The following is a 25,711-nucleotide window of genomic DNA, read 5'->3' on the forward strand; positions in this document are numbered from 1 at the left end:
GGGGCCTCCTGTCCTGGTCCCCCCACTACACACACAAAGCGGGGGGCTAGGATGCAAACCTGGATGTGCAGACACTCACCGGCCGAGCCTTTGTCAGAGTGTTCCTCCTTCTTCGTCCCCCGAACTCTTATGCATCCTGCAGCGCCCGGCTCTGGGAACCCCTCCTCCAGAGTGCCTCTGCTTCTCCAAAACTCCCCACCCGCAGCCTGGGCCACCAAATCGTCCCAAACACGGGGATGTCCCCACAGTGCTGCCCTGTCCCCTCTGGCCTGGGCGGGGTTGGCCGTCGAGGGGGCAGGTTTGCCCGATAGAAATTCTGCTCGATTCTCCCCCCAACACCCCAGCAGCCCCGGTATAAACTCCCCTCGACCCCCACGCTGCCCTCCTGGTGGAGCCCAACTTGCAGGCCATGACCCCTGGGGGGGTGTCCCGGGGCCCATTGGGTTCCAGCCGGGGGTGGGAGTCCGCTGTGGGGGGCCGTGACGCAGCCTCTCTGGGCCCCTCCGGCTTCCTCTGGAATCTGGGGGGCCGTAGGGGGAGGGGAGGGGCCCTCGCTGAGTTTCTGGGTCTCCAGCTCCCATTTCCTGTGCACCTGCTGCATGCCCGGCCCGCTCGGGCCCAACGGGAACGCGGCCAAGGTGGCTTTGCTTTTAGGGCTCACCCAGTCTGCAGGGGGAGGCAGCGGGAAGCAAGCGCAGGGGTCTTCGGAAAATGGGGGAGCTGGTGAGAAGGGCCGGAGCTGGGGGGGAGGCGAATGTGGGCTGGAGCTGGGAGGTGAGGGGCACTTAGCAGGGTGGGGGGCACTCAGGCCGAGGCACGGGCAAGAGCAAAGGCCCTGGGGTGGGGCTGTGCTCGCAGAGGGGCAGCCGGGCCCAGCAAGGAGGGAGAGGACCGCAAGGAGGGGCGGGGGACCTTGGGGGTGGGGGGAGAGGGAAAGATGGAGGGGGAAGTGGGGGAAAAGGTGGCAGCCCCAGCAGAACCGGGACAACATAACCGGGTGCCTGGGCCCTGCGTGGATTCCCTCCCGTCCCAGAGGGGGAAACTGAGGCTCGGAGGGCCGCGCGTGAGCTGCAGGGGCGGGACTCGAACCCGGAACCCCGGGCAGGCCCCTCCCCACGGCCTCGGGAAGCCGCGGCTGGGCGGGGCGAGCCCGTGGGTGTCCTCGGCGCCCCAGGGTGCCAATTAAATGCCCGAGGCCGTCTGGGCGCAGAGCTGCGGGCGGCGGCATGGCCGAGCCGGGGGAGCCGGGGCGCGCGTGGCGGGTGCTGGCGCTGTGCGGGGCCGCCGTCTTCCTGGCGGCGGTGGCGGCCGCCGCGGCGCTGCTGGCCTGGAACGTGGCTGCCCGGGGCCGTCGCTGCCCGGAACCGGGGGCCAACGCGACGGCGCCGCCCGCGGACGCGGCGCCCGAGGTCGAAGACCTGCGGCGGCGGCTGGCGGAGGCTGAGCGGCGCGAGCTGGAGCTGGCCGGACAGCTGCACCGGGCCGAGGGCGTCCGTCGGGGGCTGGAGGAGGCGCTGCAGGGCTGCGAGGGCCGCCAGGTAGGTGGGCAGGGTGGGGGGCTGGGGAATCCCGGCCGTTGGGGAGAGGACCAGCAGCTCCCCCAGGTTCCCTCCTGGTCCCTCTGTCGCCCCAATTGCGGAATAGCCCCCAAATCCTCCGCCCTCCACAATGCCAGTTCACCCTCACTTCTAACTTTTGGCCAAGAGGGACCCATGGTCCTCCTCTGCTGTTTGGGGGATCAGTGGTGGTTGGGGGCCCCTGTGCCGCCTTCTTCCAGCCCCACCCCCCGCTCCAGCCACCTGCAGCCCTAGTTCCAGGGAAAGACTGTAATTAGGAGGCTAAAGTTGGCTGTTTGGGGCACTTTCTTTTCCTCCGGCCACCCGCCCCCTCAGACTCTTTCTTAACCCTTCCCAGCCCTGAGCCTCACTGAAAACTCAGCCTCAGAATCCCAACCATTTACATTTATTAAGCAACTACTGTGTACAATGCGCACCCACCAGCTAGGAGGGGTTTGAATTTAATGCCAAATGGACCCCTTTGCTGCCTGCCTGGGACAAGAGGCTGGGGCGGCAGAGGTCAAGAGCGGCCCGCCCTGGATTTGAGTTCTGGCTCTGCTCCTCCCGGGAAGAGGCCAGGCTGGTGGTTTCAAGGAATGACCTACAGAGTCAACCCACATACCCCAGAAACCCAGCCATTGTCAAGCCACCGAATTGGCTTGGGTGGGGTTGAAACTCCGAGAGCAGAGGTCCTAGCGGAGCTGGGATTTGAACCCGGGATCTGTCTGACCCGCAGACTTCAGTGGGTCCCACCACCCCTGGGTAGAGACCTCCAACTGCAGGCAGCCCTCCTTGCCGGGTACCCCAGGGTTCGGGGTTTAGCGGCCACTTCTGGGCTTTACAACTCCAGACACCCCAAAGGACATTCCAACACTCCAGCCAAAGCCTTGGTTCCCCCAGAAAGGCTCTGCCCCTACCATGCCCTCCCACCCCATTCCTCCTGTCTGCAGAACCGGCTTGAGACCCAGCTGACAACACTGAAGATTGAGAGAGAGGAGGCCAAGGAGCAGGAGACTCAGATGGGGGCCGAGAACGGGGCGCTGGCAGGTGCGCTGGGGTGCAAGAGGACGGGCAGGGCTAGAGGTGGGAGGAGGGGCTACAAGGTTCCTAGGCATGCAGAATGCATGCACATGCAAACGTCATGCAAACGAATGCAAACATCACAAAACCAAGCAAATACAGCAAAATATGCAAATACTAAATAAAATTTCCAAATACCATGCAAATACCTAAAATATGCAAATACCAAATAAAATATGCAAAGATAAAATAAATGCCACGCAAATAATAAACGCCATGCAAATACAACTAAATATGCAAACGAAATAAAATATGCAAATACAAAATAAATATCATGCACATACAACAAAATATGCAAGTACCAAATAAAATGTGCAAATACCAAACCAAGACCTATGAAAAGCTATGCAAAAGACATGGCAAGGCCGTGCAAACACCACACACACTTAATTCAAATCAAGCCAAGCGGCAGGCTGTATGCACCCAGTAAGGGAGAGGCCGGCGTCGCGAGGGGCGTATGCCTGCACCCGGCCTGACCCCCGATCCCCGACCCCTGACCCCCGCAGAGGCCCTGGCCCGCTGGGAGGCTGCGGCCACGGAGTCTGCCCGGCAGCTGGACGAGGCGCAGCGGCGCGCACGCGCAGCCGAGGCCGAGGGCGGAGCCTGCGCGGCCCGGGCGGCGGCGCTGCTCCAGCGGGTGTGAGTGAGGGGCGGGCCCCGGGGCGGACGGGCGGGGCGTGCGGCCAATGGCTGCGCAGGGCTCGTCTCCTTGAGCCTTGGCGGGAAACTTGACCGTCGCGGAGCTAGAAGCCCGGGATGGCGATGGGGGCGTCCACACTGGGGACGGGGGTTCTTGGGATCGGGCTCAGATGCGGGGAGAGAATCCCGAGGCGGGGCGCAGAGCGGAAGGGGAGAGTCCAAGGAGAAGGGAATATCAAGGGAGGGGTCGGGGGCTCTGGGGGCGGAGCTTCCTGGCTGGGGTGGGGTCCCCTTAGGGTACCGCCCTCCCTGGGGGATGGAGAAGGGGCTAGGAGGAGGGATGCCGGTCCCTAGTGGGTTGGGGTGGGGTACCCAGGGAGGGGCGCCGGGGCGGAGGAAGGCTGGAAGTCCCTGGGGACCGGGGTCCCCGTGCTGACAGCCCCCTCCCCTCTTGCCGGCAGCCACGCCCTGGAAGCCCGGGTGGGCCACCAGCGTAGAGCGTCGCGCCCCCGGCCCCGCAAGGGATCGCGCCACCGGCCCAGCGCCCGCTCGCGCCTCCAGCCCGGATCCTCGGGGAGCTGCCGGCGGCCGGTGCGCCGCGCACGAGGGTGACTCGGCCCCAGTGCCCCCTCAACGCTCAGCCTTAGACCCAGGGGCCACCCTGAAAGGACACTGTACAGGAAAGGGGCTCGTATCCTCTCTAGGACCAAATAGAGCTTATTTTACAGATGGGGAAACTGAGGCTCATGATGTCACACACTGAAATGGTACTGAGCTTGGACTTGAAGTTCCCTCTGACTTCAGTGCCTCCCCCGTCCCACAGTCGTGAGGACTTAGAGTCCAGCCCTGGCTCAGAAGTGACCTCGGAGGGTCACTTCCCTTCTCTGGGCCTCAGTTTACCCTGTCTGTAAAATGGGTGATTAGAATCCTGTTTAGGGAGTTGATGTATCCTTGATACGCAAAGTTGGCAAAGATGGCACATCAGGAAATCTACAGACCCCTCTCCCTGTGAGAAGGATAAGAAGTTCCCCAATGGAGTTTTAGCAAAGGGAATTCAGTAGCAGGTTTTAAAACTCTGCCACAGGTGCCGGAGAGGCAGGGGAGTGGTGTGACTTTATATATGGAAAACCCAAGGAACTGACTACAACTTTCCTGAATGTAAACAACTAACTAGAAAATACTTAAGAAGGAAAGAAAGATCCCCCATTTAGGATAGTTTTTTTTTTTTTTTTTTAAATACCTGGAAATAAATTAATTCCATTATTATGTAAGGAGCTCTTATGAATTAACTAAAAGGAAAAACTCAGTAGAAAAATGGGCAAAGAACTCGAACTTTCTTTCAGGTCACAGAAATATAAAAAATGGATGCTCAACCTCACTCATAGAAAAGAAACGCAAGTTGAAGCTGCAAGCCATCAATTTGGCCAAGATTAAAACAAAATTAAAAACAAAACAAAACAAAACTGTTTGCTAATATACATTGCTGTGGCTACAGCCCCTTGTTGGTACAGCCGCACAGAAGGGCAATTTTCTAGAATCTATGAAAATTTAAGATGCATTTACTCTTGACTCATCAGTTCCCTCCTAGGAATTTTTTTGCAACCATATTTACATGTGTGAAAAATGAACTAAATGCATTGCAGAATCTTAGATTGGATCGTAGAACAGAAAAAACACTTAGTGGTAAAACTGGGGAACTGAAAGATAGTCTGGAGTTTATGGTTCATTTCTTAGTTCTGATGCTGCACCACGGTTATATCAGATTTTAATGATGGGAAAAACTTTCAGGATTCTCTGTACTATCTTGCAATTTTTCTATAAATCTAAAATTATGCCTAAATACAAAGTTTATTTTTAAAAAGGAGGCAAAAAGCAAAAAAAATGAATGGGGAGATTTATTGTCCCATTCTTGGTGATTGCAAAAAATTGGAAACAACCTAAATATCCGTCAATTGGGGATTGTTTAAAGAAGTGACTACCTGCCCACTCGTGCAGTGGAAGACTATACAGCTGTTAAAAAGACTGCAGCGAATCGACTCCAAGATATGTTAATGTGTAAAGCAGGGAGGGCAATTATTTGTGTACGTTTTTAAAAAAATGGATGAGGGTGTGTCTTGTATCCAAATACAAGACACTGGTCACAGAGGTGGGAGCGAACTAGGGAGCTGGGAGTGGCGGGAATGGCAGTGTCCCTTTTCTCTGCACACCCTTTTTTGTACAGTTTGCATTTTTAAAATCATGCATGTGCATTCCCTTTAAAACAATAAAATTTGTTTTTAAAAACCCCTGAGGCTGTTGTAGCCCTTGGAACTCTGATCCCCTCCCTCAGCCAGTCCTGCTCATTATCCCCCCACTCACCTGGCAGTACCTGATCAGGGGCTTCAGCTGGGAGGGGCCTTCTGGAGGGGGCTTGGAGACCACTGCCCAGGGAGGGGGAGCGGCTGAGGGGTGGGTTGAGGGGGTCTGGCCAGCAGGGGGCGACCCAGCCTGCAGCCCTGGCCACCGTGGGCAGGGGACCCTGAGCTTGGGAGGCTGGGGGTGGGTGGTGGTGGGTGAGACTGAGAAACCCACCCCCCCAAGGCTGTCCTAAATCAGGAAATAAACCGGAAACAGCCCCTCCTTCTGCAGTCAGCCAGAGCCTACGGAAGTGCAGCTTTGGGGTCCAAGGCTGGATCTGTGTAAAGGGCCTGGCTCAGGACAGGAAACGGGACCTCCTAGTTATCATTACGATTATCCTGTGTTGTCGTTACTATTAATTTATTCACCGATTCTCCTGACTCCAACTGGATGTTCCTGCCAGAGTCCTGAAAATCAGTTCCAGGCGGTGGAAAGCAATGGGGAGCTATGGTGGGTGTGTGAGCAGGGAGGGAACCCTATGACCTGGGTGTCGGAGTCAGAATGGAGGGTTGTGGACACGACAGCTCTGAGCCGCCCGCCAGGTCGCAGGACAGGGAGTGGGTGAGGATTCGTGGCTGACTTGGGGAGCACCAGCCAAGCCCCCCGATTTGCCCCGAGTCTCCCCAGCTGCTGGGGGAGCAGACAGCCTTCTGCGGGGGTACTGCCTCTGGCCCGTGCTTCCATGGCTCTGTCTTGCTGTCCCTGAGTGTCCACTTACCGGGTCTTGGTCAGTCTCTATGTCTTATCACTGTCCCCAGCCTGCCATCCTGGTCACCCCCCATCCGTGGTCACCTGGGAGCCCCCTCCACAGCTGCAGAGACGGGTGAGGGACACGCCTGACCCTGCCAAACCCCTCAGTCCCAGGCAGAAAAGGGGGTCCCCAGGTTTCAACAGGGGACACAGAGATCAGAGAGGACAAGCTGCCCCCCACCCCCATAGCAGCTCTGTGTGTCTCCTCTGTCACCTCCATAACCAGGAAGTTAACCTCACTTCAATTTAACCCAAACCGACATATGTTGAAATAGAAGTGGAGGGTTTTATGAACTTCTCTGAAATTTGTCTTCTTCGAGGACCTCCCTAAAGTTCTGAGAGGGTTTTTTAAAACTTCACGTTTCCACAGACTTTGGTTTTAATTTTCAAATAGTGACCTGGTGCCACTGCCCAAAGAAAAAATAAAACTTAAATTTTTTTTTTTTTTTTTTAAAAGCTTTAAAATCAAAATCTGGACAGAAAGTAGATTATGGGGTTCTGGGGATGAGGTAGGGGGCGGGAATGGGGAATTATTGCTTAAAATGTACAGAGTTTCTGTTGGGGGTGATTGGAAAGTTCTGGTAATGGATGGTGGCGATGGAGACACACGATCGTGAGTGTAATTAGCACCACTCGATTGGGATGATGATGGAAAGTCATTAAAATGGGAAATTTTACCTCGTATCCATGTTACCAAAATAAATTTCTTTTTTTTTAATTTAAAAGACTTTTAAAACCCAAAGCCTGATTTTGCAATGATCCTCCAAGGGAATTCAAAGGGATTCGTGAGTAAAACTTCCTGTAAACATGACAAATTGTTTTCAGGAAAAAACCAAACACTCACATCAGGGACAGCCAGGGCCTGGGTGTCTGGCCTCATATGAAGCTGTGAGAAGTCACCAGCCTCCTTCCTCTGGAATTTTCTGGGTTGCAGCAGAATATTTCCAGAAAACCCGTTTTAGGTATTTTAGACACGGCTGACAGCGGTGCCAACGTGAGAAATTTCTTTGGAGGACAAACTGGTATCTGCTGTCAAAATTCAAATACACTCACTCCACGACCCGGTCATTTCATGTGTCAGGGTTTGATTCAAATCCTGTGTTGTTCATTGAAACAAAAACCTTGAGAGCAATAAAAAAATGGACACCAATGATTAGGATGGTGAGGCATGTGGCAAAAACCTAAACAACAGGTAAAAAAAGGAATCAACAAATCGCTGATGAAAATATTGAGCCAAATGGAGCAAGTTTCATTGTTACTTTTCCATTAAAAAAGCAACAAAACTAGCTAATTATACTATTCAAAAATGACACATCCTGCATCAAAGGTGCAAGCTCAAATGGCCAAAAAAAAAAAAAAAAAGAATCTGGTTTTTGAGCTTAAAATAAACTACTTTAGCATATATATTTAAAATTCTTGTTGTTATGTTCTGACCATTGCCCCCAAATTGTGGCACTTTGGCTCAGTGCGGTCTAGGGTTGCTCTTTGGTTTTCTGGGCGTTTAGGGTCACCTTTCATTTTCCTTGGCCACAGAGCACACTGAGCTGCACGTATGTGAAACACTCTCCATATTTAGTGAAGACTAGCTAGGATCTCAAGGGCACACTAGGATTGTCACGTCCCCCAGCCTCTGCTCGGGGCGGCTCCCTGCCTCAGTGGCTCCGCGGGACCCTCTTCACCCACGCGCTCTCCAGCCCTGCTGTGCCCCCTTTGTCCCCCTGGGCACAGGAGCTGGGGGCAGCCCCCCACACGGCCCCGAAACCCGGCTCTTCAGTCTCCCCCGCATTAAAGAAATAAAATGCCACTGTCGATTCAGGCCGCGCGTGTGCCAGGCTGTGTGTCGGGGGGGAGAAAAGTGGGGTTCAGAGACGGGCACTCACCTGGTCTGGGGTCTCAGGCTGGTAGATGGGGCACAGCCAGAATTTCACTCCAGAGCCCTCCATTGCAACCATTCATTCATTCATTCATTCATTCCACATACGCCACCCTGGGGGGCCTGGCCAACCTGGGAAAATAGCCGGTTGGGCACCACGGGCAGCCCCCAGCCCACCCCCCTTCAACCCCCACCCACCCCCTACCGCCACCCCCACCCCCACCCTCACCTCTAGGGTCCGGAATTGCTGGGGTAGCTGCAAAGGTCAAAGGTCAGATGGTGGTTTCCTGCTTTCCCCTGGGAACTTCCCCCTTCTGTGGCCCACCCCCACCCCCACCCAGCACCACCTGGAGGGACCCACCCCCACCCCAGGGACTCCCTCCCGCTGCCCACTACAGCACCCAGCTGGTGGGAGCAGGGGTCCCCCGGGAGAGGGGTCCCGGGCTCTGGCCTTTGACCCGCTGGGTCCCCACTGGCGGTGGCAGGGTCTCTCGTTGTCACTCGGGGTCAGCCTCCTCCTGTCTCCCTCTGACTCGGCCCTGAGCCCACGGGGCTGGGGGTGTCTGTGTCCAGCTCTGTCACCTCGGGAGCTCCTGGTTCTGAGGGACGGGACAGCAGGGCACACCCAGAAACCCCCTCCCTGCTCCGTGTTCCCGTCCCTGTCGTGGGGGGTTGGGGTTCAGGAGCCTTGGCCCACCCCCCTAGTCCAGCATCTCACCGAGCCCCCAAATAATGCTGCCAGCAGAAACTTACAGTCATAACACATCCCCACGAATCTCAGCATAGCTGGCGATAAGGCTCATCCCGGCCTACAGAGGGGGAAACCGAGGCACAGAGAGGTGGAGCCCCCGTCTCCATTCACACTTGGCCTCCCACTGCTCTCCCGAAGCACTTATTGAGCACTGAAGAGGGCTGTGCATTGGGTGGGGACTGCAGAGCGCAGGCTGTTTGCTAATCATTAGGCGCCTACTGTATACCCATGTGTTTTATCTCTTTCAACCAGCACGATCCCGTGACCCAGGCCTGCCAGGGTTCCTAGCCCTGCACGCCGACAGCGGTGGGTCCTGGAGCTGGCCCCGCATCTCCTCGTGCCTCAGTTTCCCCCTCTGCACCACGGGAAGGCCGAGGCGACAGTTCCATGAGCTAATACGCAGAGAATGGCACTGGCGTGCAGCCAGGCGGGTAAGTGGAGGCCCGGAGAGGCCAAGGAAGTCCCCAGCCGCACACCCCACCCAGCATTAATCAGAGAGGCCCAGCCAGGCCCCGGCTGCCCCCCACCAGCGGGCACGGGGGTGTCGTGATAACCCGCAGCCCCCATTTCCTCCCGGCCAGGAAGGAGCCAGGCAGAGGAAGTATTAAGGCGAGTAATATAAACACTCCCCTGGCGGCAAGGGCCAGAGGGGCAGCCGCCGCCGCCCAGAGCTGACCAGACAGCCCAGCAGCGCCCCGAGCAAGCGGGCAGCCCCCCGGGAACCGATGGGGCTGGAACGCAACGGGCCCTACGCGCAGGGGCTGGGGAAGTCGGGGGGCAGCCCCCGGGGCTGCTGGTACTACCTGCGCTACTTCTTCCTCTTCGTCTCGCTCATCCAGCTCCTCATCATCCTCGGCCTGGTCCTCTTCATGGTCTACGGCAACGCGCACGTGGGCACCGAGTCCAGCCTGCAGGCTACCGAGCGCCGGGCCGAGAGCCTCTACGGCCAGGTCGTGGGGCTCTCAGCCTCCCAGACCAACCTGACCAAGGAGCTCAACCTCACTGCCCGCGCCAAGGAGGCCATCATGCAGATGCTGCTTGGCGCCCGCCGCGACCTGGACCGCATCAACGCCAGCTTCCGCCAGTGCCAGGGCGACCGGGTAAGGGGCCCTGGGTGGGTGCCTCACCCCCACCATGACCCGAGACCCCTGTCCCCCCATCTGCTGTTCCGCGAGGAGGGGACGGTCCCCAGAGCCCTCGTCGCCCGTGAGGCACCAGCACAAGCCAGCACAATAAATTCTTTTAGTGTAAGTATAGCCCACACGATGTTTGGGATATACTTATACTTAAAAAAACCACACAAAACAACATTTGTTGTTTATTTTGGAATTAAGCTTTGCTGGGCGTTCCTTGTGTTAACGGGCAACCCCAAGCCCCCGACGTACTGCAGAGTTTTCTAGAATGTGCCGCTCACTCTAGATACATGTAAGAAGCAGTTAAATAAAAGCAGGGCTTGGCAATTTGCTCAGCGATGAGAATTATGAACTGCTCCCATTGACCTGGAGCTGGGTGTCAGCTTCGTGACGGGGGTCACATCCTTGGGTGCTAGAAGTATGGAGGATTTTCAAACCCTTTTGCAGACATGCACGCAGAGACCGAGGGGTTGGTGGATGCTGCTGCCCCCTCACGCCCCCAGCTCGTGTCAGAATCGCACAGGGGCTTCCTCAGGGAAAGACCTAACTCCCCAAGGTGCTGAGGGACGGGAATTCCGGGGCCAGACTTCAGGGCTGGGCTGGGCAGGGGGAGACGGGAGGGCAGGGGTGAGGGAAAGCAGTATGGGGTGCAGCCTCAGCCCCCAGGAGGTGTTCTGGTGGGCCAGGGGCTGGGGGCTGTGGGCAGGAAGCCACTGGGGCCTCAGATCCCCCAGCCCTCCCCACTGGGCGGGAGGAGGAGCACAGACCCCCATAGACCCCAGGGCAGGGCCATGTCTCCCCGCTGACTCCCCAGGACAGACTGGTTCCCTCTGCTGGGAGATCACAGTTTAGACTCACACACTACAGAATCCTGGGCCCCCATCTTCACATATTAAAAAATCTCAGAATCCTGGATCTTTAAAATATTAACATTTGGGGACCACAGCTTTTTTCCCCCTTTGAGTTAAAATTGTTCTCGTGTCTTGAACTCCCCAGCATTTTCCCCCATGTCCCCGAGGCCCCCCACTTTCCACGCCAGCCCTGGACCCCCAAGAGGTGTCACTGATGGTGGGGAGCCCCCCACCCAGCCACAGCAGCCCCCGCCCACCCTCTCATCTCAGCAGGCTTGAACCTTGTTCTCTCCCCCAATCTGGGTTGGGCTAGAAATAGGATTTTTCTGAAATTTTCCACAAATGCTCCTGAATTTCTGGCCCTGAGCCCCTGGAGGACAAAGGGGGGATGAATTCAGTGGTTTCCGGGACTGCCCCCTCTCCAGCCTGGGTCAAGATGTAGGGGACACTGACCCACCCCCCCATCACTCGCTCCATCCTGTCGAAAACCTCTTTTCCGCCTCACGTTTGAGCCCTGCTCACTCCGTTCACATCTGCAGGCCTTCCTTACTGGGGCTAAACTAAAACTTTCCAAAAACAAAAGCCACTGGCCTGTTGTGGAAACTATTTCTGTCCTCACCTCCACCCACGGGACCCGATCTCAGGCCAAGGTGGACAGGAGGAGAGGAAAACAAACTTCAGAAAGAAAAAACCCCCTTGTACCTTTACTTGCCATATTTCGGCTGAGCGTTCTGTTTGAGACTTTGAAAGGCACGGCCTTGCTGTGTTGGACGGTACAAACTTGCTTTAAAAACTGGTTTATTGAGATATCATTCACCTACCGTACAATTCACCCATCGAGAGTGCACAATTCAACGGTTTTTAGTCTAATCGATTTTAGAACATTTTCAGCACCCCAAAAGGAGACCCCGCGCTCGTTAGCCATCCTTCCCCGTTGCCCATCCTGCAGCCCCCGGTAACGCCAATCTGCTTTCTGTCTCTATGGATTGTCTGTTCTGCACATTTCGTGTAAGTGGAGTCGGACAATATTTATCTTTTCGTGTCTGGCTTCTTTCACTCAACACGATGTCTTCGAGGTTCACCCATGCCGTAGCGTGCCATTTTTAAGGCTGAATAATATTTCTCGTCAGCTGTTGGATATTTGGGTCACCTCTACCTTTTGGCAATAATGAATAATGCTATTGCAAACATCTGTCCAACTTGTAGACGTGTGTTTTCGTTTCTCCTGGGCATATACCTAGGGCTGGAATTGTTGACTCGTGTGTAACTCTATGTTTAACCTTTTGAGGACTTGCCACACTGTTTTCCAAAGTAACCGAACCAATTTACATTCTCACCTGCAATATATGAGAGTTCCGAATTCTCCACATCCTCACCAACACTTGAAATTTGTATTCCTCTTTTTGATCGTAGCCGTCCTCATGGGTGTGAAGTGGTTTGGGTTTGTGGTTTTGATTTGTGTCTCCCTGGTGGCTAATGAGGTTGAGCATTTTTTCACGTGCCTATTGGCCATTTGTCTATCTCCTTTGAAGAAGTGTCTATTCAGATCCTTTGCTCATTTAAAAAATTCAGTTGTCTTTTTATTGTTGAGTTGTAAGAGTTTTTAAATATATTCTGAATACAAATCCCTTATCTGATAGATGATTTGCAAAAATGTTCTAACCAACCAATTCTGTTGGTTGATTCTCACTTTCTTGATAGTGTCCCCTTTTTTTTTAGATTTTTTTTTTTTAATTAGCGCAGTTGTGGGTTCTTGATAGTATCTTTGGAACACAATCGTTTTTAATTGCAATGAAGTTCAAATTATCTATTTTTCCCCTTGGCTTGTGCTTTTGATGTCATATTAAAGAAACAGATCCTGAAGATTGAAGCCTATGTTTTCTTCCAAGAGTTTTATGATTTTAGCCCCTACGTTTAGGCCCTGGATCCATTTTGGGTTCATTTTTGCCAATGGCCTGAGGTAGGGGTCTAACGTCATCCCTTTGCACTTGGAGATCCGTTTGTTGACAAGACTGTTCTTTCCCATTGGCTTGCCTTGGCTTCCTTGTCAAAAATCAATTGACTACAAACTCAAGTGCAATGTTTTCCAGGTTCACCTGTGTAGTTGTGTGTATTGGTACTACATTCCTTTTGATTGCCATGTCATATTAACCATAAAAACTTTTGAGGATCAAACCAACATCCCTTGTCTAGTGGACCATCTGGTCAACCCAGGTGCCTGATCGAAGTAAGGGTCTGGGCAGCCCAGGGGCCGGGTACTAACCTCTGCCCTGTATCCCCCTTCCTAAAAGGTGATCTATCAGAACAACCAGCGGTTCATGGCCGCCATCATTTTGAGCGAGAAGCAATGCCAACAGCAACTCAAGGAGACCAACAAGAGCTGTGACAGTGAGTAGACGAGTCCTGGGGGAGCTGGGCTGGTGGACTCCCCGCCCAGTGCTCTCAGAAACTGCAAAACTGTCCTGTTTCTCATCCTCCCGTGTCCTTAGCCATGCTTCTCTTGCTGGGCCAGAAGGCCAAGACGCTGGAGCTGGAGCTGGCAAAGGAGAAGGCAACCTGCGCCAAAGACAAGGAAACCCTGGCGCTGAGCAAGCACGTGGCAGGGGAGCAGCTGGCAGAGTGCGGGAAGACGCGGGAGCAGCAGCGTCAGGAGCGGCAGCTGGCCGAGGACCGGCTGCAGAAGGTGCAAGCCCTCTGCCTGCCCCTGGACAAGGAGAAGATCGAGTCGGACCTGCGGAACCTCTGGAGGGATTCCATCATCCCGCGTACCCTGGACGCCCTGAGTTACAGCCCCTACCACCCACTGGGCGCGGACGTGGCCTCTGTCCGGAGAAGCTGCGACCACATGCCCACTCTCATGAGCACCAAGGTGGAGGAGCTGGCACGGAGCCTCCGGGCGGGCATCGAGCGCGTGGCCCGCGAGAACTCGGACCTCCAGCGCCAGAAGCTGGAGGCTGAGCAGGGTCTGCGGTCCAGCCAGGAGGCCAGGGAGAAGGCGGAGAAGGAGGCCCAGGGCCGGGAAGCCAAGCTCCAGGGAGAATGTGCCCGGCAGACCCAGCTGGCTCTGGAGGAGAAGGCGGCCCTGCGGAAGGAGCGGGACAACCTGGCCAAAGAGCTGGAGGACAGGAAGAGGGAGGTGGAACATCTCAAGATGCAGCTGGCCGTCAGCAACTCGGCCCTGGACACCTGCATCAGGGCCAAGGTGGGCTGGGCAGGCCCCAGAGCTGGGTTGCGTTGTGTTGGGTCTGGAGGTGAAGATGGTGGTGATGTTGAACTTGGGTTTCGAGTTGGGGTTGACGTTGGCTTCTGGGTCTAGGCTGGGTTCGTGAGGACTCACTTGAGAGTTTCACTCGCCTTAGGGTTGGGTCAGAGTTTGGAATGGGGCTTGGCTTTGAGGAAGGGTGGAGGGTTAAGACTGCAGTTGAGTGTAGGGTAGGTGGTGGGTCTAGGGTTGGGTGAAGGGGGGATCTAGGACTTTGGATGCTTTGGGATTGGGTTGAGTTTAGGCATTGGGGATGGATTTAGAATTGAGTCTGGGGTTATGGTTGGTGACTGTTGAGTCTAGATTTAGTTTTAGGATTATGGTAATTGATTATTTTAGGATTTCGTTGCCATTAGGATTGGAGTGGAGTTTGGAATTGGCAACAGCATTGAGCAAGGATTAAGAGTTGATGGTGGGTTAAGTTTAGGGTGACTGGGGGTGCCAAGCTGGTTCAGGATTAGGATTAGGGATTCACTGAGGGCTGTGTTATGAGTGGGACTGAGCTCACAGTTGGGAGGTATTTGGGTTGAAGCATTAGGGGGTGTTGGGTCAGGGTTGCAAGTGCCTGGGGGTTTGGGTGAGAGGTGAAGCAAGGCTAGAGGAGAATTAGTGTGGATGTCGGACGCATGTTGAGAATTGCATTGAGCCGAGTTGCTGGTGACCGCTACAGCTAGAACTGGCTTGGGTTAAGATTAGGGTTCCATGTAGATATTCATGATTCCTAGAATTAAGGTTGAGTTTGGAGTTTGGGCTGTGAGAACAGGTTAAAAGTTCAGTCAGGGGTTGCACATGAGGTGGCTGTGAGGTCCAAGGTTGGGTGCTGGGTGAATCCAAGACGTCAAGCGTTTGGGGATTGGGTTGGGTTTTGGCGATGAGGATGAGGATGGAGGTGGGGCTTGGCCAAGTATAGGTGACAGGTAGGTTCAGGGGTGGTGGGACATGTGCAGCTAAGGATGAATTTGGGATTTCCATGGCCATTAGGATTCGAATTGGCTTTGAAGATGGCTTAAGAAGTGAATCTGAGTTGGGTTTAGGGTGGTGGTGGGTCTAGGGTTGGGGTTGGGCTGAAATTGGGATGTATTGGAGTTGACAGATTGGAGGATGATTCAACTGGGTTGGGGTTGAGAGAGCCATCGTGGCTGGGGTGACGGTCAAGGTTGGGAATAAAGTAGAAGATGTTGTAGGGCTGACCTCAGGCTAGGGCTGTGTTGAGGTGGTTTGGGGGTAACGGATGGGCCAAGGGCTGCTTTGGGCTGAAGATCTGGGCTATGTGGAGCAGTGGCTGTAGGATGGGGGTGCAGTTTGGGGTTGGGTTGGGACCAAAGGCTAGGGTTTAGGGTGGGAGCTGGGTTGACTAAGTTTCAAGTAGAGATTGGGGTCTACGGTTGGAGTTGGTGTTGAGTTTGGTGTTGGGAAGATATTGGTGGGTACAGATGGCGACGCCCAGGGCTGGGCTGGGGAAGTGGAGCTGGGAGTTGGGTTTTTCATAGTGGTCAGGTCTAGCGGATGTGGTTGGCACAAAGTTAAATCTAAAGCTATGGTTGGGTTGGGTTGTAATGGTGGTTGGGTTTAGGTTGGGGCTTGATTCTAAGGAAGATTTCATTGTCAAGATGGGATCCAGTTTTAGGGCTGTGATTGGGTTCTGAATTGGCTTGGATTTCGGGTTTTGGGGGGATTTGGCTCAGAGATGTTTGGGGGATGGTGTTTAGGAACTGGGTGGAGTTGGTTCACCCAGTGGGTTGGCTTCGTTCGGGGACGGGGGCTGGGTGGATTGACTTGTTTTGGGTCATGGAGTGGCGTCTCTGGGGCTACCACAGGAAGTCAATCACCAAAGCTCCAAGTCACTTGTGGGTTCATGGCGGGTGCAGGTGATTGAACGCTCATTATTGCGTGTGTCCTGGAAAAGTGGCTGTGTGTCCTTCCCCACAGTTGCCCGTCTGCTTCTCTGCCATGCGAGCATCTCAGACCTGGTTCTTTCAGGGCATGGGGGAGCTGGGGCCTCCCTGGGACTCGACCTCGGGGGCCCCGGCTCCCACAAACTCCCCTCATCCTTCTTCCCACAGTCGCAGCCGTTGCCCTTGCCGAGACCCGTGGGCCCTGCCCCCAACCCACCACCCATCGGTGAGTGACAGAGCACAAGGACAGGGGAAGGGGGGGGTCCCTTCCATGCCACGCCCCACCCCTGCCCATCCCCGAGCCCACGGGCTGGCAGGAACCACTGGAGCACTGGGTCCTCTCTCTGCAGACCCAGCCAGCCTGGAGGAATTCAAGAGGAGGATCCTGGAGTCCCAGCATCTCCCTGCAAGCAACGTAGCAGTGTCCCCGCTCAGGTGAGGCGCGGGGCAGAGGCTGGACTTGGGGGAGGAGGGTTGGAGGACCGGCCAGGAGCGGTGGGGCTAGAACAGAGGAGTGAGACGGCGTGACCAAGAGGGACCCGGGCTTCTCATTCCACCCCACTGAGACTCGGTTTCTACAAAAACTGTAGAGTGCTGTCCACCATGTACTTTGACCACTTCACCAGCAGGAAGCCCTTGGAGGGCTAAACCCAGGATTTTGGGCCAAGTAGCCTTCCAAATCCCCAGGAGCTCTGTGTCCAGCTGCACCAATCCTGTTCTTACATACCCCCCACGATGGGGAGCTCACTCTCTTGCAGAGCTGCCTCACCTCGCTCTAGTCAGCTCTGCCTGGGAGAAAACCCTCAGCCCCAGGCAGCCCGCAGGGAGGAAGACGAGGGGGGTCAGAGATAGCCCTGTTCCCAAAAAACACGACGATTTTCCTCTCTCCGTCTTGGCTTGAAGCCCTCGTAGCAAGGAAGGACATTCTATTATTACCCCCATTTCTCAGAGGAGGGAATTGAGGCTCCAGGGAAGTAGCCGGCTGGGGGTGGGGGGGGTCACATGGCTACAAGTCAGGGCCAGGCCGGGCTCCCAGCCGACATCCAGGGAAGCTCTTGACATTATTTACCCTGAAATGACGTTCTCAGGCGGAGAAAACAATACACACTTAGGCCTGGGCCCTTCCCACTTCTCTTGGCAGTGGGGGGGGCCTCTTGGCTCCAGCTGGGGCCACCATCCCCCAGAGAGAGGCCGGGGACGAGTGGACTGGGGCCTCGGCTCTGGGTTTGGGTCCCAGCTCACCCAGCCAGCCTCCCACCCACCCTAGAGTCGCAGCATCTGAATTTTAGACACCGTGGATGAGGGGCAGTTCCGAGGCCCAGCCCGGGGTGTGTCCACCCCGTGAAGTGAGAGAGTTTGTCCCTTTTCCTGATTTATTGCTTCTGAGTCTTGAGAAAGTCTCGGCGCCCCTCGAACGCCTCCCCAACACACACAGATCTCCACGCTCACCCACGAGAGCAGGCCCAGGGCTCAGCACCAGGCCGGACCCACCACCAAGTCTTGCTTTTAATCGAATATTTGAAAGTTGTTTTCTCTCAATGTGCAAGCCCACCGGTTCGCCTTTGCTTGGTGAGAATGGGTGGCCTTTGGAGATCAATTTATCAAAGCGCCGTTAGACCCGAACGATTGCTGTAAAGATAAACATGGGTCAGGTCGGGCACACACAAGTTGCCATGTGAAAAGTTTGAGGTGTGGGCTCAATGGGTCGTGGCCCGGAGCCAGGCCTGTGGCGAGGGCGTGTTCAAGTTCACGTCCGTGGCTCCAAGGATCCGTGTGTTCCCTTAGCCCACGTTTGTGGAGCAGCAAGTGTGAGCCAAGTGGGGAGCTGGAGGCACGAGATCCAGAGAGCCCCAACCCTGTGGGCTTCCCAGAGGACTGGGTCACTGCCGTGCCCCTTTTCCGTGGGAGGAGGTTGGAATCTTTGCCAAGGGTGGGGGCAGGCAGGGTGGGCTTCCCGGAGGAGGTGACATTTGAGCAAAGACCCAAAGGAAGGGAGAGAGGAGCCCCGGGGTTCCCGGGTACGGCCATGCAAAGGCCCTGTGGTGGGGCCGTGGCTGGTGAGTTTGGTGGGAGACGGGGGTGAGTGGGAGGAGGTGAGGGCAGATTGTGCAGGGCCTGGTGGCCGTGTGTGTGTGGGGGGGGACTTTGGGGTCCCAGGAGGGAGGGACGGGTGACGGATGGCCATCAGGGCTCGCCTCGGAGCCGGGAGAAGCCTGGTCCAGGCCGCAGGCCAGAGCCGAGGAAAAGGGGCCCCAGGACCAGCCAAGGGACGTGAGGCAGCCGGGGCCCCAGGGAAAGGCCGGGGAAGGAAGGGAGGGGGTTCAGCGGAAGCGCCACTTGGCTGCAGCCCCCGGCCTCCCCCACCAGGAAACAGCCTCTGCCTGACCCCTGACCCCTCCCGAGAACCTCTGCCAGGCTCCGGAGGTGGGGCGGGCGTTCCAGAGAGCAAGGCCCAGAGGTGGAAGCGGTTTGGGGGGGCTCTTGAAATTTTGTGGCATTTGGGGAGGCCCAGCTGGGCAGGAGCGGGTAGAGCCCTGAGGGTGCGTTGCAGACAGCCACACAGGCTGCAGCAGCGGCCTGGAGCATGCAAGGGGGCCTCCCTGAACTTCAGTCTCTTCTTCTGTACAAAGGGACAGAAGATACCTTAGTCCCCCTGTCCAGGAGAGGCTCAGCAAGGGGCAGTTGAATGGGGAGCCTGAATCCTGAAGGAGGTTGTGGGGTCCTTGGGAGCAAGGAGGAGGCAGGGCCAGTGAGGTTTGTCCACCTGTCTGTCTGACTGGTGTTGTGTGTTTCTTCCCATCCCCTTTCTACCCCAGTGGCTGAGGAGGCTCCGGACCCCAAGGACTGAGGGGTGCTTCCGATCTGCCCAGCTGCAGACATGGCCCCCCAGGATGCTCAGAGTGCCCCCCACACCCCCTCCTGCCATTTTGGTCCTCGAGGCAGGGACCCCGATAGACCTCACACACACACACACACACACACACAAAAGTGGGCGACGGCACTGCGCACTCACTGTCCCCCGCACGCACCCCCACACCCCTAATACTCTCTCCCTCACATCCCTTCCCCACCCCCTTCTCACTTCCTTATCTCCCGCCGCGCCTGGGGAAGTGAGAACAGGAAGACATTCACCTCCGTCCGGCTTTGAGAGTTTCCAGGCCCCCCTGGCCAGGAAGTGCCCTGTCTGGAGATACGGGGAGACCACTGACCCCCTGATATCACAGGAACCCCTGTTCCTCCCCCGTGCCCCACCTGCCTGAGCCCGTATAAATATTAGCAGCACTTAATAAATTTTAGCAAATTTATTGTCTCATGTCTCCAGAGTCATGATTTCTGCTTTGAAACGTGTCCTGTGGCTGCCAGCAAGAAAAGACTAGAAAGCAGAAAGATGACAGCTGGGGAGTCCCCACTTCCCCTGCAACTTTCCCAGGCCAGGAGGCCCTTCAACTGGGAGCAAACATGGGGAGCGGAGTCACTGGGATCCCCAAGACACAGGCACCTCCCAATGTGAAGACAGAATGGCAAAACCGCAGCCGATAAGGGGTGGATGGAGGGGCTGCCAAGCGGGCAACAGCACCCTTGGCTAGTGCATTCGGGATTTCTTTGAAAAACTAGATTCCCGTTTGAAAGTGATTTGTAGCTTGGGTTTTTCGAGCTTGGCAAAGAATTCCCAACGATTGCAGAAAATCCCCCTCGCCAAAATGGTTCCATGCGCAAAGTTGCAGAAGTCCCTGGCTATTTGTTTTGTTTTGCCTTGTTTTCCTCTGAAATGTGATGGAAGGTCCAGAGAGAGCATCTGTGGCTTGTCTTCGAGATGTTTCAACTCGCTGATATCCCTAAATGAGCCAGAAACCAGGGAGAAGCAAATGGAAGGAACATACAGAAATCACGTTGAACACAGCAGCTGGGGAAATAAACAAAAAGCCGTAAACCCTACTGCTGGTGAAGATGCAGAGAAAGGGGCATTTCCCCACAGGATTGGGAGAAACACCCATTTTGTCCTTTCTAGAAATTAGTTTGGCAATATTTAAGAAAACTAAAGATGCATGAACCCATTGAATTAACACACCAGATCTCTTCTGGGGCTTTGTCCCTGTGAAATAAGAATGGAGGGATGTCAGAAGATCTAGGTTTGTAGCTGAAAAGTGAAGCCCCCAGCACACAAAGCAGATGGTCACTGACAGAAAAGGCTTAAAAATCGTGACTGAGAATCTCAGCTTGTCTTTCAGTCCCCCTTAGTCCCACCCCGCCCTGGGTCAACCCCCTGGGACCCCAGACGGGAAGGGGGTGACTCACGAGAAACCAGGGCTGGCAGCGGCACGCGGAGGACAGGCTGGTCAGTGGGGACAAAGGAGTGATATTTCCGGGATGCGGAAGTGCGGGCGAGCGCGGGGCCCTGCAGGAAGCACTCGGCTGGGGCCCCGCCAGGCCGGGCCAGGGGGGTCAGCCCGGCTGCCCAGACGGGTGGGGCCGGCGTCCCCGAGGGAGCAGGGCGTCCCTGACACTTGTCCTGCTGGCCCGGCGGGCAGCTCGGAGTCCTGGGGACGCTCCCGCTGGCCAGACCCTTGTGAAGAACTAGAGTTTTGATCTAGGGGTTCAGAGCCAGGCATCCCTGGGTTCAAACATCGGCTCGTTTTTCTCACCGACAAATGGGCGTAATAATTCTAAATTCTCGGGAACCCTGGGCCACGGAGCAATGAACTGTTTTTGGTTTCTTCATCCAGAGCACCCCAGGGTGGCATCTCCTCCAACCGGCCCCCGGGGCCACCCCTGGCTCAGCTCTCCCACCCTTCACCCTCAGCCTCCGCCTCCAGGAAGTCCTCTGGGATGGCCCCAGAGGAATCTTTCCTTCATCTGACCATATTCCTCTCCTGCTCACACACCCGCCATGGCTCCCTACTACTTTTGGGAGCAAGTCCAGCTGCTCAGCCCGTTTGGGCCCTGCATTGTCCAGCTCTTCCTTCTAGCTGTCCTGAATGTTTAATTCTCTGATGACAGACTCTTAGAGCCTCTATTTATGCTTTCTGGAATGAAAAAAAAAAAATACTTTTTCCTTGCTGGCAAACTCCTCTTCTTCCAGGACCCAATTTGGAGATACCTCCTCCGGGCAGTCCTCTCTGATGCCCGCCTTGTTCCCTCCATGGCTTCCCCAGTGCCAGCCCTGACCCTGAAGGACTGAGGTCACCTGGGTCAGACTCTGACTACCCCTCAGTCCAGGGACTCCCCCAGGGCCGGGAAGGAGCTGAGCCCCGAGCGGGGAGCCCTCAGCCAACGGGTCCCCCCTCTCTGAGCCTGCAGTCCAGCCACCGGGTGAAGCACTGACTCTTTGGGGATTTCCTGTGGCCTCTATAAATAACCCCCATGACTGCTTTCCACAAACGGCCTCACCCTTCTTGGAAAAAAGGAACCGGAGCCAAGGACCTCGGGCCAGCTGTGTGCCAGGGCCTGGGGGGGACAGAAGGGGCCCCCATATCCTGCCCGACGACAGCTCCCCTCCCCCCACCTCTCCTGGGAGCCCCCCCCAGACCTTCTCCACTCTGAGGACACCAGACACCCCTCCCCCACCTGACCCAAAGCATTGTCTTTCTTCTCTGAGCCTCAGTTTCCCCTTTTTCAAAATGGGTGTAATAGAAATGCCCATGATCCCAGCTCATGGTAGGGGGCTTTTCCTCCGGGAACCCCATTTGTTGGTGACCCCGGCTGTCAAACAGAAGAGTGACATATCACAATGAAATTCATGCAAAAACCAGGCTGGGGGTCCTTCCGTGTGGCCTCCTGGAGACCCTCTTCATAGCCTGTCGTCTGTCACCCCAGACACCTCCCAGCCCCTGCTCACATGCACCCCTGAAACCAGAGCTCTTGTGTCTGCACACACTCAGGAGAGATTGTTTTCCATCGGGTTCTGGAAAAGATCCTGAGCCTCTTTGCAACTCGGTTTCCGCCTCTGTCGGGGGGAGCGGGGCGTCCTGGCCCGGCCAGGTGGGGGGACGGCCGGGCACCTCCTTGGTTGGGGCCAGACGCCCTCTGTTGGTTCCTCACGTCTAGAATCGTCGGAATAAAACGAGACCCTGGCTGTCATCTCCAGCTCCACCAGCGTCACCTGTCTCCCCGCTGCCGTCCCCTCGCTCACTCTGCTCCAGCTGCAATGGCCACCAGGCAGGCTGCTACCCCAGGGCCTTTGCACAGCCATGCCCCCAGCCTGGCTGGGCCGGTCCTCATTGGAAACTCACATCACAGCCACCAGACTCTAACGAGTCGTGTCTCTGCTGTAACGGGGGCAGGAGCCACACCTGCCCGTGTCCCTGTCCGCAGCGGCTGCGGGCTGCCCAGTCCCCAGGGAGCCGTCGGTGAACTCACACTGGGGCTCGAACAGACCCACAGTCAAACCCCAAAGCTGGGGGACCAGTAAGAAGGAAAAGGTCCTGAAACATGGCGACATGGATGAACCTCGAAGAGACAATGCTGAGTGAAATAATCCAGACACAAAAGGAGAGAGATTGTAAGTTACCACTTCTGTGAACTCACTGAACAATGTAAAATTGGAGTCATAATATAGAATATTGGGGACCTAGTGATAGAAGCTGGTGAGGGGGAATGATAATCTAATATGTTCAGATATGTTAATGATGGTGAATTCAAAGGTGTGGGAATGGATAGGGGTGATGATTGTATGTTAATAGGATTATAAGTATCAGAGCTGCACTGAAGGTGAATAGGATTGAAAGGGGTTGTTTAAAAGCATGTATCCCACAGATTAGCACTACAAATATGGATAAGTGCTTGCATGATCTACTTCTAAGGTGTGACATTAGTGCAGAGAATTGACAGCAGAAGGGTATATGGGAAAAATCTGTACATTGCATACCAGGGACTATAATTAGTAGGAATGCCACGAATACTAGGGATAAATTATTAAGGGCAGACAAGAGCTATGAGATGTTTTGAGTCAGCAGAATTGTTTAAAATGGAGAGTGATGAGGATTGTAAAACTAAGTGATGATAACGTGAGATAGGATGGATTATCATGGACATAACATACACTATATGAACTTAGGAACCTGCTTGTACCAGTTTGTATATATTATGTCCCCCAGAAAAAGCCATGATCTTTGATGCAATCTTGTGGGGCAGACATATTAGCGGGGATTAAGTTGGAATGTTTGGATTAAGTTGTTTCCATGGAAATGTGCCCCATGCAACTGTGGGTGATGACTCTGATTGGATAATTTCCATGGAGGTGTGGCCCCGCCCATTCAGTGTGGGCTTTGATTAGTTTACTGGAGCACTATATAAGCTCAGACAGAAGGAGCGAGCTTGCTACAGCCAAGAAGGACACTGAAGAAAGCACAGGAGCTGAGAGAGGAGCTGCAGATGAGAGACATTTTGGACACGGCCGTTGAAAGCAGACTTTGCACCTGAGAAGCTAAGAGAGGACAAACGCCCCAAGAACAACTGAGAGTGACATTTTTGAGGAACTGCAGCCTAGAGAGGAACGTCCTGGGAGAAAGCCATTTTGAAACTGGAACTTTGGAGCAGACACCAGCCTCGTGTCTTCCCAGCTAACAGAGGTTTTCCGGACGCCATTGGCCATCCTCCAGTGAAGGTACCCGATTGCTGATGTGTTACCTCGGACACTTTATGGCCTTAAGACTGTAACTGTGTAACCAAATAAACCCCCTTTATAAAAGCCAATCCGAACAGGAGGCGGGGCAAGATGGCAGACTGGTGAGCTGTAAGTTTTAGTTACTCCTCCAGGAAAGTAGGTAAAAAGCCAGGAACTGCGTGGACTGGACACCACAGAGCAATCTGTCTTTGGGCATACTTCATACAACACTCATGAAAACGTGGAACTGCTGAGATCAGCGAAATCTATAGACTGAGACCAGACACCAGAGACTCTGAGAGCAGCCAGCCCAGCAGAGAGGAGACAGGCATAGAAAAAAAACAACACGAAAAACTCCAAAATAAAAGCAGAGGATTTTTGGAGTTCTGGTGAACACAGAAAGGGGAAGGGCGGAGCTCAGGCCTTGAGGCGCATATGCAAATCCCGAAGAAAAGCTGATCTCTCTGCCCTGTGGACCTTTCCTTAATGGCCCTGGTTGCTTGTCTATTAGCATTTCAATAACCCATTAGAACTCTGAGGAGGGCCGTTTTTTGTTGTTGTTGTTTTTTTTGTTTTTTTGTTTTTTTTGTTTTTTTTTTTAATCCTTTTTTCTTTTTCTAAAACAATTACTCTAAGAAGCCCAATACAGAAAGCTTCAAAGAATTGCAATTTGGGCACGTCAAGTCAAGAGCAGAACTAAGAGAGCTCTGAGACAAAAGGCAATAATCCAGTGGCTGAGAAAATTCACTAAACAACACAACTTCCCAAGAAAAGGGGGGTGTCCGCTCACAGCCACCATCCTGGTGGACAGGAAACACTCCTGCCCATCGCCAGCCCCATAGCCCAGAGCTGCCCCAGACAACCCAGTGTGACGGAAGTGCTTCAAATAACAGGCACACACCACAAAACTGGGCGTGGACATTAGCCTTCCCTGCAACCTCAGCTGAATGTCCCAGAGCTGGGAAGGTGGAGCAGTGTGAATTAACAAAGCCCCATTCAGCCATCATTTGAGCAGACTGGGAGCCTCCCTACACAGCCCAGCAGCCCAGAACTGCCCTGGGGGGACGGCACTCACCTGTGACATAGCACAGTCATCCCTCAACAGAGGACCCGGGGTGCACAGCCTGGAAGAGGGGCACACTTGCAAGTCTCAGGAGCCATACACCAATACCAAAGACTTGTGGGTCAGTGGCAGAGACAAACTGTGGCAGGACTGAACTGAAGGATTAGACTATTGCAGCAGCTTTAAAACTCTAGGATCACCAGGGAGATTTGATTGTTAGGGCCACCCCCCCTCCCCGACTGCCCAGAAACACGCCCCACATACAGGGCAGGCAACGCCAACTACACACGCAAGCTTGGTACACCAATTGGGCCCCACAAGACTCACTCCCCCACTCACCAAAAAGGCTAAGCAGGGGAGAACTGGCTTGTGGAGAACAGGTGGCTCGTGGACGCCACCTGCTGGTTAGTTAGAGAAAGTGTACTCCACGAAGCTGTAGATCTGATAAATTAGAGATAAGGACTTCAATAGGTCTACAAACCCTAAAAGAACCCTATCAAGTTCAGCAAATGCCACGAGGCCAAAAACAACAGAAAATTATAAAGCATATGAAAAAACCAGACGATATGGATAATCCAAGCCCAAGCACCCAAATCAAAAGACCAGAAGAGACACAGCACCTAGAGCAGCTACTCAAAGAACTAAGATGAACAATGAGACCATAGTACGGGATATGAAGGAAATCAAGAAGACCCTAGAAGAGCATAAAGAAGACATTGCAAGACTAAATAAAAAATGGATGATCTTATGGAAATTAAAGAAACTGTTGACCAAATTAAAAGATTCTGGACACTCATAGTACAAGACTAGAGGAAGTGAACAACGAATCAGTGACCTGGAAGATGACAGAATGGAAAA

General features: G+C 54.6%; 2 protein-coding genes and 1 long non-coding RNA gene across 3 annotated transcripts; 2 read left to right on the forward strand and 1 right to left on the reverse strand.

Annotated features, from left to right (window-relative positions):
- The first annotated feature begins 1,226 nt into the window (after positions 1–1,226).
- Positions 1,227–5,524, forward strand: CCDC194 (coiled-coil domain containing 194). The gene is made up of 4 exons (XM_037818319.1): positions 1,227–1,538; positions 2,507–2,603; positions 3,143–3,275; positions 3,737–5,524. The coding sequence occupies exons 1-4, from the start codon at positions 1,227–1,229 to the stop codon at positions 3,885–3,887; spliced, it is 693 nt and encodes a 230-aa protein (XP_037674247.1). The 3' UTR covers positions 3,888–5,524.
- Positions 5,525–9,675: 4,151 nt separating this feature from the next.
- On the forward strand, positions 9,676–19,497 carry LOC119520628 (plasmalemma vesicle associated protein). Its single transcript, XM_037818600.1, has 6 exons — positions 9,676–10,146; positions 13,322–13,418; positions 13,520–14,232; positions 16,356–16,413; positions 16,538–16,622; positions 19,004–19,497. Exons 1-6 carry the CDS (start codon positions 9,772–9,774, stop codon positions 19,008–19,010), a joined length of 1,335 nt encoding a protein of 444 aa, XP_037674528.1. The 5' UTR covers positions 9,676–9,771; the 3' UTR covers positions 19,011–19,497.
- Positions 19,498–19,817: 320 nt separating this feature from the next.
- LOC119520630 lies at positions 19,818–20,547 on the reverse strand. The gene is made up of 2 exons (XR_005214200.1): positions 20,484–20,547; positions 19,818–20,023 (listed from the first exon to the last, which is right to left on the reverse strand). It is a non-coding gene; the product is annotated as an uncharacterized LOC119520630 (long non-coding RNA).
- Positions 20,548–25,711: the final 5,164 nt, after the last annotated feature.

The sequence above is a fragment of the Choloepus didactylus genome, chromosome 25 (assembly GCF_015220235.1).
Source record: "Choloepus didactylus isolate mChoDid1 chromosome 25, mChoDid1.pri, whole genome shotgun sequence".
In the NCBI taxonomy this organism is placed as follows: Eukaryota; Metazoa; Chordata; class Mammalia; order Pilosa; family Megalonychidae; genus Choloepus; species Choloepus didactylus.

Excerpts from the sequence above, each read along its gene's own strand:
- LOC119520628 (XM_037818600.1), top strand. The coding sequence starts at position 9,772 with ATGGGGCTGGAACGCAACGGGCCCTACGCGCAGGGGCTGGGGAAGTCG. Across the intron at positions 10,147-13,321 it reads GCCAGTGCCAGGGCGACCGG|GTGATCTATCAGAACAACCA; the intron begins GTAAGGGGCCCT and ends CCTTCCTAAAAG. Across the intron at positions 14,233-16,355 it reads ACACCTGCATCAGGGCCAAG|TCGCAGCCGTTGCCCTTGCC; the intron begins GTGGGCTGGGCA and ends TTCTTCCCACAG.
- CCDC194 (XM_037818319.1), top strand. The coding sequence starts at position 1,227 with ATGGCCGAGCCGGGGGAGCCGGGGCGCGCGTGGCGGGTGCTGGCGCTG. Across the intron at positions 1,539-2,506 it reads AGGGCTGCGAGGGCCGCCAG|AACCGGCTTGAGACCCAGCT; the intron begins GTAGGTGGGCAG and ends TCCTGTCTGCAG. Across the intron at positions 2,604-3,142 it reads CGAGAACGGGGCGCTGGCAG|AGGCCCTGGCCCGCTGGGAG; the intron begins GTGCGCTGGGGT and ends TGACCCCCGCAG.